Genomic DNA, 14,667 nt, shown 5'->3' with positions numbered 1-14,667 from the left:
AGGGGAAAGGCAGTACACAGGGAGGTCATGAGTATTTTAAGAATCAAAAGTCTGACAAATCATAGTACTGTATTTGGTAAGGAAATCCAATCTACGCTTAATGAAAAGATAGAATCTTAGAATGTTTATTTCATGGGAGCCTTTTTTTTTTTTTTTTTTTTTTTTTTTTGGCTGAGGTGGGGGCACCTTAAAGATAATATAATGATGACTGGTCTTGTAAGAAGAGGTTTGCTTATCTCTTATTACCTGACACTTCTTCCAATTAGTTCTCACCTTTTTTTTTTTTCCCCAAGAAGATTTCTGCACTCATTATTTTGGTATCTGTGCTATGTTCTCACCTTTTTTTAAGTTTATTTTGAGAGAAAGTGCGGGTAGGTGTGTTTGTGCATGAGTGGGGGAGGGGCAGAGAGAGGGACAGAGAGAATGCTAAGCTGGCTCCACACTGTCAGCCCAGAGCCTGTTGTGGGGCTCAAACCTACGATCTGTGAGATCATGACTGGAGCCGAAATCAAGCATCAGACACTTAACCCACAGAGCCATCCAGGCAATTAAGCGTCTCTTAGGGCCTCTTATGAATAGTTCTTATGGTCTAAGTAGCTACCTCAACAAGTGTGCTCTTGGGAAAGGAAACAAGGCAACTGGACTGTTACAGTGTTACCAGACCCTCTTTTCTGACTGATATTTCTGGCAGGAAAAGGAACTGAGCCAGGAACAGCTTCAAAGGTAGAGGAGCCCAGGAGGGTAGGGCCAATGGGCAGTAAACATCCATTTGGCCTTCTGAGAACCATGAGCAAGGGACATTATAAAGGCAAGGGTTCCAGTACATTGCAGGGATGCAGGCTTCATCCATCCATCTACTGTTTAGCACTTTTGTTATTTCCTCCCAAGGGATGCTTGCTTTTCTCTATAGGCTACATGGGAAGTTAGAGAAGCTGGAAAAGCAATTTTCTTTTCCTCTCCTTCTTAACCATTTCCCCTAATCCTGAGACACAGGTCCCTGCTTTGTCCTTGGCAGGGGGGATGGGGTGTGGCTGGTCAATCTCTAAGGCAGCCCTCCCCATCTCCAGTAAACTAAGGGAAAGTTCACTTTAACAAGAAGCAAATTAAAGATAGAAAGAGACTTTTAAAAATGAACTATAGTTTCCTTTGATAAAAAAAAAAAATTCAGGTTGAACTTATGGGTTGTATCAAATATTTTCACTTTCATGTCAGTCTGGACTTCCTCTACTAGGGTGAACTTATCTGTTGAAAATGAAAACACAGAAAAGGAGATAATATTTCAGTTGGTTAGTAGTAGTTCTTTCTTGACCTTGTGTCAAGTATAGTTTTAACAGATTTAAGTTGGTCTTTCTTCCACGGTATTACCATGTTGTTATCACAGTAAGAATACTATTTTACAGAAAGATGTGGAAATAAAACAAAAGTTAATTTTGAAAAATCTCATTTAGTTTTTATAGTTCTCTTGTGACTTACCTAGTGTGTCTAAACCTCTTTTAGGTAGCAGACCACAGAATTCTTCAGGATCATGCTTCCTCCAAACTCTCTTGTACACTGGACTCTTCAATGGATGTTATTATTCCTCCTCTAACTCAGCTTGTCCTTATGTGCAATCGCTCGGACTTGTAGGAAGACACAGAAAACGACCCAACAGAACACCCCCCGATTATTATCGAGTAGGTTATTTCTACACAGATTGTTCCAATTCCCCTTAAGGTTATACAGTCAGGTTTTCAGAGCAGCAATTCATGATGATATATTATGAAAGAAGACACTGAGGCAGCAAAGTATAATCTAGTATCTTCTAAAAAGAAGCATCAAGCATTAAACTTTTTTATTATAAAGTTATAATAAATACTTTTAAAATAGAATTTTAAAAATCAGTTTTTTAATATTAAAAATATTCTGCATATTAATTAAAACACAATAAAGTTTCTAATTATAGTAATGGAGGCAGTTTAGTTTATTTTAAAAAACTAAATCAAATGAGGTAGTGCATTGTCAACCTGGATAACACCTGTGTTGGTGACAGTGCAGGGAAACAAGCACTCTTGCACACTGCTAATAGCATGCCACCTTCTAAAAGCTAGTTTTGTCAAAAGCCTTGGATTCCACCTACTCTTCAACCCAATCTTAGGAGTTAAGCACTACTCATTTTACGGGTGAAGAAACTGAAATTCAGAGACTAAGTAACTTCCCAAGGTCATATAACAAGTTAGTAGGAGAGTTGTGATTCCAATTCAGTTACCCAATCCAAAATTTATGCTTAACTCCTATACCACAAACCTCATTCAATAATATGGGATTTGTTTTTAGAAAATACTTGTGTAACAGAATAATATGCATCAAACTTAACATGTTGCAAAAAATATATAATGACATGGACAAATGTTTACAAAATTATAAATAGCAAACATTTAAGAAAAATCTGACATTACATGAAAACTTTACATTAAAAATTGTCTTTTAAGGCTCCTGGCCTGGCTTAGTCAGTGAAACATGTGACTCTTGATCTTGGGGTCATCAGTTTGAGCCCCTTGTCGGGCATAGAGCTTACTTAAAAAAAAAAATTATCTTTTTAAGGATTTTCAGGGGTGTCTGGGTGGCTTAGTCGGTTAAGTGTTAGACTTTGGCTCAGGTCATGATCTCACTGTTTGTAAATTCAAATCCTGTGTCTGACTCTGTGCTGAAGCTCAGAGCCTGGAGCCTGCTTCAGAATCTGTTGCCTGCTCTCTGTGCCCCTCCCCCACTCACGCGCACACACACTCACTCTCAAAAATAAACATTAAAAAAAAAGATTTTCAATATCAGTTCTCAAACCATGAATCTGTAATTCAAAGACATAACCTACTTTTATGTAGAAAAGTGCATGAAAATGAAAGATTACAACAATAGTAAAATAGATGACTATTCTCTAGTGATCCATCTAAATGTTCTAATTTACTGGTAAGGAGACAGCAAGAATCCCAGGAGCTTCTACTAACTGGTCTTTTATTTCTAGTGCGAATGGCATTACTCCATGTTCTAATCCTCTAACCTTGCACTGAATTTTACACTTAAACATTAGATCAGAATGTGGTCCAAATCAAGGACTCTCCACTTAGCGAAAGAATATCAAGAACTCATGTTTATTTATTGATAAAGGATAAGGATGAGAAAAACAAAGACTTGCTAACTTTCCCATGTTGATTTTCATTAGTAAAACTACTCAGCATGTTTGTTCAGTCCGCAGCTTCTTTCCATATGACTTACAAGGTGTTGTTTTAACAGGAATGGAACTCACTGAGCAAATGTGACTGACTGAGGAAGAACCGGTTCATGCAGATAGTAGCCTCTAAAGCTATCCTAGCAGAGAAATATTCTTGTTGGATTTGTTGAAAAGCTCTGAGAGGAAGGAAGAGACATTACTGAGAATTTCCCTCAGATAACACGTTTTAAAGAAATCCTGCTCAATTATGTTCCACAAATATCATATATGAGTAATTTAGAACGAAGGTTGGAAACCTTGCCTTTTTCAAGAAGTTTTTTTTTTTTTTTCTGCCAAGCTTCTCATTGTTATAATGCAAATGCATATAGGACAATCTTCCTCCTACCTTCTTTCTGGGTGAAGACTGGGTCATATCTAGTTTAGTGACTGCCGAGTTGTCTTATTATCACATCTCCTTTCCACAAGTTAAAATACTAACTGCATACAGAACTTTATTTGAATTTTTGTTGCATTTCTAAATATTCTATGTACATGATAGATGATTCTGAACCAAAATTTTTAGACCAAAAAGTCCAAGGAAGATGAAAACAACCAGAATCCCACCACTCAGGAAAAAAAAATTAAATAGAATATATATACTCTTCTCAATCTTACTGCACATTACCATATTAAGGGCTCTGAACAGTCAAGGAGATGGAAGACAATTTACCTTTGTTTCACACCATGTTTTTCAAACTTCTTTGACAATGAATCCTTTGATGGCCAAACACCTATTAATAACCTGAGTTGCTCAGGATCTGAGGAACACATTTTAGGAATTCCACTGTAACGAATGTATTGCCATCCAGGATCTTCAACCAGATTAGTACTTCAGAGTTAACCAAAATCAACAATGCTCACCCCTCTACCTAATCTCACACAGACTAAAGTTGAAGAATTTATGGTGATATTTACTTCAAGGAAGTAATATGCATGGGTAAATTGATAGTATGTAAATTATATCTTGGTAAAGCTCCCCCCACCCCTTTTATAAAGAAACCAATATGCTTGTGTTTCAGGAATACTGAAAAGTGGAGGTATTTGAGGAACATGAAATCAGAGCAAAAGAAGGAAGGTTTTGAGAAATATTTTATACTGGCCAAGATAACTAATTCCTGACCACAAGACAGGATACATTTTTAGTTACTGTAATGTCTCCCAGATTTATACTATACAAATCTACCTCTTCTAGATTTTCTTTTCAAATGTTTGGGCAATGCTTACAAATTAATCTACTTCTAGTCCAAAAGAGTGAATGTATACTCCAGAGTGGCAATGAACAGTAACAGCCATAAGTGCAACATTTCTTTTAAACTTCATGTTTTTCCTAGCATATACATGTTAGAAAATATTTTTAAAATGCAAAGGTTAAAGTTTTTACTTCTGAATCTTTAGGGATAACTGATATACAAAAAATGTGTTAATATATTTACCTGCAACCCTATATTCCCTAAAATACATCAAATATACCCTATTTGAGAAATAAAGCTCAAAGCTAAACATCTCCCTTCTATTCTTACTTTTTCTAGAAGCAAAAATTGACAAGACTGATATATATGCTAAATAAGAATCACATTCCTTGTATCCCCCCCCTAGAGATGGTATATTAAAAAAAAATGATGTCATTTGCTGCCATGGACAGATTATACCAACTAAAATGAATCTCAATGGCCACTTACAGTTTATCTCTAGGTTGTTTGAGACATTTTTATCACCCACATGAACAAATACAAATATCATAAAAAGATACTTTAATGTAAAAACTTTTTATTGAACTATTATACTATTTAAAATACACTCTTCAAAGCAGTCACAAAAATTATAGCACTCAAACATTTTAGGTAAAACTCTTCAAGGGTAAGCTATTTTTTTTCAGTCAGCTTGTCCAAAGTTTAGTATCTAGAGGACACTACTACAGAGACTTGCAGTTGGTTCAGACTCAGTTTCTGCTCATGCTATGTAGAGCGTCCACAAGGTTTTTATTGTACTCTGCAATCTGCTTGGTCACAGTCTTCATAATTGACTGGTAATCACTCTCTTGACTCTTGGTTGCTATAACTAATTACATGAGTTAAGGGAGAACACTGATCAACAAAAATAGTGATCTATTTTGGCTTTGGAAGGAACCAATTCATACTGGTATTTTTCTTATTGAAAACTGAAAACAGCACAGAAAAAGCACAATTAGAATATATAGGAAAAATATAGTAGATTAAGATCATTTAAAACCTAAAAGGCCAAGCAAAACTTGTTTCACAAAAGTACACCTACAGGGGCACCTGGGTGGCTTGGTCAGTTAAGCATCCAACTTCAGCTCAGGTCATGATCTTGCAGTTCATGAGTTTGAGCCCCACATTGGGCTCTGTGCTGACAGCTCAGAGCCTAGAGCCTGGAGCCTGCTTTGGAGTCTGTGTCTCCCTCTCTCTCTCTGCCTCTTCCCTGCTCATGTGTGCACACACACTCTCTCTCAAAAATAAACATTAAAAAAAATATTTAACTCTAAAAAAAAAGTACACTTATACTATAAAAGTTTTTTTATAGTTAATATGTTATGCATCTCAATCTAATTCTGTTCTGAAAACAGCTGAACGTTCAGAAGAACCATGTTCTCTAGAGTACCTCACAATTTCAGAAGTCTTTAGACTTCACTGTATTTCAAAATCGCCTACTTTGTGTTGCATAAAACTAGACGGCTGGACTAAAGTATATTGTGTGTGGGAATCTTCTTTTTAAAAAAAAATGTTTATTTATTTATTTTGAGAGAGGGGGAGTGAGAGCACGCAAGGAGGGACAGAGAGAGAGGGAGGGAGGGAAGGAGGGAGAGAGAAAGAGAGAGAGAGAGAGAGAAAGAGAGAGAGAGAGAGAGAGAGAGAGAGAGAGAGAGAGAATCCCAAGCAGGCTCCATGCTCAGCCCAGAGCCTGATATGGGGCTTGATCTTGTGATCATAACCCGAGCTGAAACCAAGAGTCAGGCGCTTAATGGACCAAGCCACCCAGGCGCCCCGGGAGTCTTCTGCTTTTAAACCAAGTTGCCCTATTGTGGGAACAGAGCTCCTGATGTATTTCATCTGGAGATAAGCTGGGATCCATGCCGCCCTGAGCTAAAGTTCAGCAGTTTCCTAGAGGAGAATCTATACCACCAATGAGTCAGGAGCTATTTTTCCAAGCAGAGATGTCCTTAATGGGTCAAAGAAGGGAACTGAAAATAAGTTTTGGGGAAACGTTTCTTACAACTTCACAACACATGCCCTCAGTAGCTGTTTCCTTCTCCTATATAGTAGCACAAAAAGATAAGTAAGAAGATGGGATATAAGTTCCACCTTAGTAGAAACGTGAGGTTGAATTGGCTGAAACACAAATGAGCTTGAAGGTCAAATTTCTCAGGAGACTATTCGGTTTACCTCCCTCTCCTGCCCGGATATCCAAGGTACAGACATACCCTAATTACTGTAGACTAGAGACTAACTCTTATTTATTTATGACCCACATAGTTTGGCTCAGTGATATTTGATAGATGTATGTTAAATTTCATTTCATTTCAACCTTTAAAGAAATTCCTAGGAAAAAAAATCACTTAGTCAAGTTCATTTGCAGCTTCTTAAAGGATACATTCTTTCATCACAAAATTATTTTGCTCATGGTGTTGCCACTTCCTCTCCAAATTTGTAAGCTAAAAACACAAAATAACAATGTTAAACAGTACCCACATTCAGAACAATTATACACCCTTTTAAGAGGATAAGGAAAAAAACATCCAATTTTAAGTCTTATCAACTCCTTGCATTTTAGTGAGATAAAGCCATGGTACACAAAAAAGAAAATTAGAAAAGATTAAACAACCGTAAATACATTAATAAATACAATGTTGAATTTGACAACAGGTTTTACTCTATATGTTTATTTTAATTGGAAAGCATTTACAATATTTATTATGCCAATGAATGTGCCAACTGAAAGACAATTTATGATTTTTTCCCTTTCCTAAAAGAACTAGAAAGAAAAGAATAGGACATAATGGGAATCTCTCCTTGAAATCTGGAAGTCTAATGCCACAAATGTGATATATATTCTAACACTGTCAAAGGTTCAACTATATAGGAGTAACTTCCTTATTTCCAGGGCTAAATTTCCTGTCTAATTCCACAAGCTGTGATAAGAGCAGAGCTGCAGTGTGAAGATTATAAGAGGGTTGGTAAAAAGCTGGCGCTGTTACAATAATTTCTGCATCAACAGGAAACTAATGTGGATATTATATTGATGGTTGCTTCCTCAGAAGACAATTTTACTGTTATAGAATTAAATTGTTTTTCTGATTTAATTAACCTTGTAACTCTGGGTTATGGTCTTTCTTTTTTAAGATGCACATAGTACTTTTCCTAAGCAAAAGACTGTCTGAAAAATGAAACATTAAAATAACATTGTGCATGGACATTTCTAAGAGGTAATGATCATTTTTAAGAATCTGATAACTGAAGCAGCATTAATATTTCTTTCTACTCTCATGTTAAAATTATTTTAAGGGCATATGTTCAGTCTTAAGGTAGCATCCATCTCATTGTTTCTTCTAAAGAGATAAATCTAAATATTATGATAAATCCTAATTAATTGTATAAACTGTATGTGCCATGAGTTAACACTATTAAATCAGATATAGCTCCCCAGCAGGGAACTCAAAGTTAAGATGAACTTAAGGAAGCAGTCAGCATTTTTGGCAATAAATCTCTAATAACCTTTTGCAAAGTCAAGTACCAAACTTTTCCTCTTTGTTTCATACAAAGAGGTGGCCTTCTTAGAATGCAGCAGACCTCTTAAGTGCTAAATGAATAATGCTATAAAAGCAACACTATGTAAAGGTCAACTTCCTTCTATATTATACACGTGTATTTAGTGACTCGCCTTTAAACCTCCGAGGATATCTTGAAGCATTAATCTTTTTTTTTCCTACAACTTAATTAAACAGTCTGTTGTGTGTTCTTTATATATTCTGGATATTAACCCCTTATCAGATATATGATTTGCAAATATATTCTCCCATTCTGTAAGTTGTTTTCATTTTGATTGTTTCTTTTGCTGTGATTTTTAGTTCGATTAGGCATACGTATTTATTTTTGCCTTTGTTACTTCAACTTTTGGTATCATAACCAAAACACTGCTACCAAGACTCATGTCAAGGAGCTTGAAAAAATTTTTTTTAATGTTTATTTATTTTTGAGAGAGCAAGCAGGGGAGGGACAGAGAGAGAGGAGAAAACAAAATCTGAAGCAGGCTCCAGGCTCCGAGCTGTCAGCACAGAACCCAACATGGGACTCAAACTCATGGACCACGAGATCATGACCTGAGCTGAAGTTGGACGCTTAACCGACTGAGCCACCCAGGCGCCCCATGAGAGCTTTATCCCTATGTTTTCTACTAAGAGTTTTATAGTTTGTTTCAGTATGAATATTGTTTAAATGATATCAAGTAAATAATAGCCATTCCTCAAAAAAGTCTGTTATGAAAATTATTTATAGGTGTCAAAAAAGTTTTCAAGAAAACAGTTGTGAAAGATAATGGGACCAGATTTTATGTGATCAGTAGGGATTCTCAAAAAGCAACAAATAATACAGAGAAGGACTGTAAATTGTGAGTTATGTTATGAATTCCTGTTACCAGTATATGGTGTTAAGTATATGATTAGTACTTGATGTGGGAATAAACAAGGTAGCCACTGACTGGGTCTAAGAAATTGTGTTTGTCAGGTGTTTTCCTCCTTAAGTATATCAATATTTTTTCCTAAGAACCATTTAAGACAATAGCCTCATAAACTTTTTCTTGCATTTCTTCAGCATCCATCACCACTCTAAACAGCCTAGGATAACTGTGCCACTTACAAATCTATATCTAGACCTGTACATCATGAAGTAGAGACAGAATAACTGATAAATTTGAGTAAAAAAATTAGTGATTTCTAAGCTTTTAGTTGTGGCAAACTCTGATGAGACTCCACCCCTTTCAAAAAGAATATAAGGTATATCTTTGTCTTTAAAATGGTAAATCCATATATAGCTGTCATAAAAAATCATCAAAAAAAGATCTTGAAATATTTAAGTGAGAAAATTAATGTTTAAAGACTATATGCATAGAATTTGATTTTTGGAAAAACAATATAAAATGGGTATAGAACTGCACAGGAAAAAGTTTACAAAGATATTATACCAAAATATTAACAGTGATTGCCTATCATGATCATATTACCAAATAAAGAAAAGAATAATTTTTCATGCATTTAGTGTCAATAAATCATAGTTACAAATTCCTAATGTGTGTATACTAATTAGACATGAGAATGATCAATCCCTATCAGACCATAATTACTGATTTTGTACACATCACACATGCTTCATTTAATCCTCCAACAAATACTTTTTGAACACCTATTATGTGCAAACCCCTGGCACAGTGTAAGAAGAAAGTGAATGAGACAGAAATCATCTCTATCCTCTCAGACAGGGCACTTAATCTAAAAAACTTCTGACAGTGTTCAGGTAACTCTGTCAGTAGGATGAATGATATGACAAGGGGGCTTGTCTATGCATCCTGTGTAAATAATCAGAAATGTAAATCAAGTAGTTCAAGTACAGGACTGATTTTTACAGCATTAAACAGTTTTAAAACTAAAAATAACTAAATGTGCAACAATATGGAACTGCTTCCGAAAATTATATCCATGAAGTCAAATATCATATAGAATCGTATTTTTTAAAAATCTACTGACAAGGGAAAGTGCTTATTAGAAACAAGTTTCTAAATAATATGTACCATATGATACCATTTCTTTAAATATATAGAAATACACATATACTTATGTGTACGTATAAAGTGTGTGTACATATAACATACACACAGAGACTAGAAGGACCTACACAAAAAGGACAAGAATTATTTCTTCTGTGAGATATTAGTCATTAAGGTTTATTTTCTTTATTTGTGGTTTTTATGATTTAGCAAAGTTTCTCCATTCAAAATGCTTGAGTTTTGAAATTTTTAAAAGCTATTATCATAACAGCTATGCCTAGAACAGGGCCTAGAACAGAGTGCCCTTCAATATAGGCTTATAGAAGAAGAGCAAAAGTAAATTCACTTCTGAGTGGAGACTGTACACAGTCTGGCTATCTTCAAAACCAGAAAGTCTGGAAGATAAACAAAACAACTTAAAGAAAAAATTGTTTTGGGGTGGAAATATAGATTAAGAACATGGGACAGACAGTTTAAAAACAGAAATAAACTTCAGTCTTTTTTTTCTTTTTACCTGAGAATGTGTCTCATTTTCTTGCAATTGTGTTTTTAGCGTCTCATACTCTACATTTAGCTTCTCCGTTATTTTCTTAAAGGCATTTCTACGGGTTGTTAATACTGTTCTCTCCTGATGTAATTTCTAGATAGATCCAAATGGAAGTAAATAATAGACTTCAGTGAATATCTAGTAAGCCTATATAAATTATTTCCTACTTAAATAATTTCAATGATAGTCTGGTTAAATTCTACCAAGATTATAATTACTCTAAAACTTGTTTGTAAAATTACCTTTTGAGTTATAATAAGTGAAATCAGTATTAACTGTATTAAGGCTGCTATATATATGTTCTTATCCAACCAAATTTAATTTAATTTAAATAATTTATTTTAATGTAAATAGCAAAGAAAAGCCACTAATAATAAAGTCTTAAGTAGGGAAATATCATAATCAAACCTGCATTTAACAAAGTTCATATCTGTTGAAATGCTCTATCCCTCGCTTTTGCCTTTTGTTTAAAACTTGTATCTCTCTAAATTCCTACTACATATGTAAACATCTTTATTTTTTTCTTAGCTTATATATCAAATAATCAACTGAAAATAGTAAATTCTATAAACTACATACATATTAATTTGTTAAAAAAAAACATTTGTATCATAATTCTGTAAGACTGTCACCATTTACCTTTTTCTTTTCTTCACCTGATGATTTTAAAGCTGGCAAATCATTATATGTTTCCAAATCAGCTGTCATTTGCTTAATTTTGCTTTTCAGAGAATGCTGTTCCTCAGTCATCTTACTTTCCAGAAGCTCCATTTTCTGTAGATCCAACTGTAGACGCTGACTATCTGAAACATAAGAAAATTCAAAACCATAGTCAAAACTTTATTCCTTTCACAAAGACAAATACAATGCAACCATTAAAAATCATGTTTTACAGAGTACCTGCAAAAGAAACGTGTTTCATTACAACCAACGAGACAATACAAAGATAAATTACAAAGAAAAAAAATACTCTTCCTCCAGGTAACCAACATAACCTGATATATACAACATACTTGTCTCCATTCTCATACAAACATTCAAGAACACACAGGTTTTTTTTTTCTTACTTAATAATATAACATATATTATGAGACCCATTATTTTTAATACGGGCATGAAAGCAAATTAGGAAACATTATATATTTATATACATATATATGTAGCAAAATTTTGTACCTACATATACAGTCAATTCTCATTACTTATGGTAGTTATATTCCATAAAGTTACTATAAATACTAGGTTAGCAAATACTAAATCATTTGCTCCTATGGGTGATACAGGGTTAGGTTCCTGAGAGCCCCTGGTCACAATATTTTCATCCATCAACTAATACATAACCTTGTTTTGTGTGTGTTTCTGTTTAAACATACCTTATTTAATATATAACGAATTCAAGGCCAACTTATACCTGAACAAAGCTAACCTAACTCACATATTCTCTGTAAGGCACATTGCCTTACAATATTCTTAGGAATAGTGGGCTTAGAACACGAACCAACACTTCAGCATTGTGCTTGGGAGCCATATTATACAGGAGAATCACCAACAAAAAGTATAAAACTGTGGCAAAAAGTGGCACCAAATATGCCACAAAAAGGATACTTGTTCACAGTATGAGGATTAAAACAAGAAGGCAGCGTGTTGCCTTATTTGACCTCCACTGAAAAATGTATGTCAGGCAATACAAATTTTTCCTGACTTTGCACATGTCCACAAATGATCATTAAAGTGCTACAAGTATTAATTTTGGGGTACAAATTAATTATGGTGAGTAAGTAATTTCACAAATACAGAATCATGAATGAGGACTGACTATAAATATATGTGTGTTTAAGAGGGAGTGTGTGTCTCATTCTTTGTTGCAAAAGTATTGAGCATCTACTATGTGCTAGGTGCTAAGAATAATATGGAGATCAACAGAGACATTGATTTTGCTCAAGGAGCTATATTCTAGAGGTAGAACCAGGATATTAAAGTAAGGATTTACAATAAGTTAGACAACTACCATGAAAAGAGTAATACAGAGTGCCATAAGAGCATATGGGACTAAGAGAACTCTCTAAATATATGCCTTTTAACTGAGTGAAGCCTTAAGGATTAGGAATCCACCAAACCAAGAAGTGAATGTGCTCCAGGCAACACAACCAATATATGCCAAGTTTAGAGGTGAGAAAGCGAGGTACACCTAAGCAAATAATAAAAGTTAAGTATGATTAGGACCCAAAGTTCAAAGTGGGAAGAATTTCAGTTCATGAAGGGCTTTATAAATGAAAAAAGGGAATTGAAACTTTATCCAATATGGCCCTTTATAGCAACGTGGATGGAACTGGAGAGTGTGATGCTAAGTGAAATAAGCCATACAGAGAAAGACAGATATCATATGTTTTCACTCTTATGTGGATCCTGAGAAACTTAACAGAAACCCATGGGGGAGGGGAAGGGGGAAAAAAAAAAGAGGTTAGAGTGGCAGAGAGCCAAAGCATAAGAGACTCTTAAAAACTGAGAACAAACTGAGGGTTGATGGGGGATGGGAGGGAGGGGAGGGTGGGTGATGGGTACTGAGGAGGGCACCTTTTGGGATGAGCACTGGGTGTTGTATGGAAACCAATTTGACAATAAATTTCATATATTGAAAAAAAATTAAAAAAAATAAAAACAGTCAAAAAAAAAAAAAAAAAAGAAAGAAACTTTATCCAAAGGGCAATGGTAAGTAATCGATGAATTTCAAATCAAATTGTGGCATAATTAAATTTCAGAAAGTTCACTCTGGTTTCAATGTGGACAATTAATTAGAAAAGCATTACTAACATACAGAAGGACCAGTTAAATGTTGATTCAGTGATCTACATAAGAAATCTTAGACTGGTGTTAACACTTTGGGGATTTTTTTTTCATTAAGCAATATTTATTAAGTGCTTTCTGTGTGCCAGGCAAACTTCTAGGCAGAGGGGATACAGCAATGAATAAAGCATATGAAAATCCCTATCCTTATAGAACCTATATTCCAGTAAAAGACAACTATATATATGAAATCTAAAGTTATGTCACATGGAAGTAAATGAGGAAAAAATACAGGGGAGATGTGGAGGGACTCAAGAGATATTAGGGATTTGGGGTTAACAAAACAGGCAATTGACTGGATACAGTGGTTGAGCAAGAGGAGTCAATGCAGAGTTCCATTTCTAACTTAAAGGTAAAGGAGTTGATGGTTGGGGAGGCAGATGGAAGTCTAAACTTTTGTTTGTAGGAGGGAATGAAATGAAGGGTTCAAGTCAACTTAGGATATGTTGTGCGAGTTACCTCAGAAACACCTAAATAGTAAACAGGACACGTATAGATATATGCGGGCGTCTAAAGCCCTGAGAGAAATTTGAAGATAACTATTTTGAAATCATCCACATAGCACTTGAAACTATGGGTGGAGTTGAAATCATCAAGGGAAAAGGATTCATGACAGAACCTATTTTTAAAAGAATAAATTGACATGAGGGAGCCTATAAAGGAGAATAAGAAATGACCAAAGAAGTAAAAGAAAAATGAAACCATGGTGAAAAGACATTTCAAGACTAAAGGAGTGGTTTGTAATGCAGAATACTATTTAGAGATTAAAAAAAAAAAAAAAAAAAGACTGCAAAATACAAGTTGTACTAACTGGACAGGAAAACCTTGATGTATTTCCTGAGAATAGATTTCATAGAAAGAAAAAAAATGGGACCAAGAGTGAGAGGAAGGTTTTGAAAACTTTGGCAGTGAAACCTCAGAAAGGGAGGGATGAGAGCTGGGCAGAGAATACTTGGGAGAGGTTTCTTCTTTTTTTTCAAGATGAAATATCTGAAGAAGACTGAAGAAGATATTGGCAAATGACATATCTGATAAAGGGTTAGTATCCAAAATATATAAAGAACTGATACAAGTCAACACCAAAAGACCCCAAATAATCCAATTAAAGATGGGGAGAAGACATTAACAGACATTTTTTGAAAGAAGACATACAGATGGTCAATAGGCAAAAGACGCTCAACATCACTCATCATCAGGGAAATGCAAAAACTACCATGAGATATCACCTCACAGCTGTCAGAATGGCTAAAATAAATAT

At 34.8% G+C, this 14,667-nt stretch overlaps 1 protein-coding gene across 3 annotated transcripts in view; it reads right to left on the bottom strand.

Moving 5' to 3' along the window:
• Positions 1-4,994: 4,994 nt before the first annotated feature.
• IFT74 (intraflagellar transport 74) overlaps positions 4,995-14,667 on the bottom strand; it is an 89,027-nt gene continuing 79,354 nt past the window's right edge. For 2 of the 3 annotated variants that reach the window (XM_049623280.1, XM_049623352.1), the window contains exons 17-20: positions 11,205-11,368; positions 10,533-10,658; positions 6,854-6,914; positions 4,995-5,302 (exon numbers count right to left, since the gene is read on the bottom strand). In XM_049623280.1, coding sequence (XP_049479237.1) covers positions 5,184-5,302; positions 6,854-6,914; positions 10,533-10,658; positions 11,205-11,368 — 470 coding nt within the window. In that variant the 3' untranslated portion in view covers positions 4,995-5,183. The remainder of the gene's footprint in view (positions 5,303-6,853; positions 6,915-10,532; positions 10,659-11,204; positions 11,369-14,667) is intronic. The other variant, XM_049623414.1, reaches the window with a different exon arrangement.

Source organism: Panthera uncia, chromosome D4 (genome assembly GCF_023721935.1).
Source record: "Panthera uncia isolate 11264 chromosome D4, Puncia_PCG_1.0, whole genome shotgun sequence".
NCBI lineage: Eukaryota > Metazoa > Chordata > Mammalia > Carnivora > Felidae > Panthera > Panthera uncia.
The sequence above is the reverse complement of the archived record's forward strand: the minus strand, read 5'-3'. Positions and strand labels throughout refer to the sequence as shown.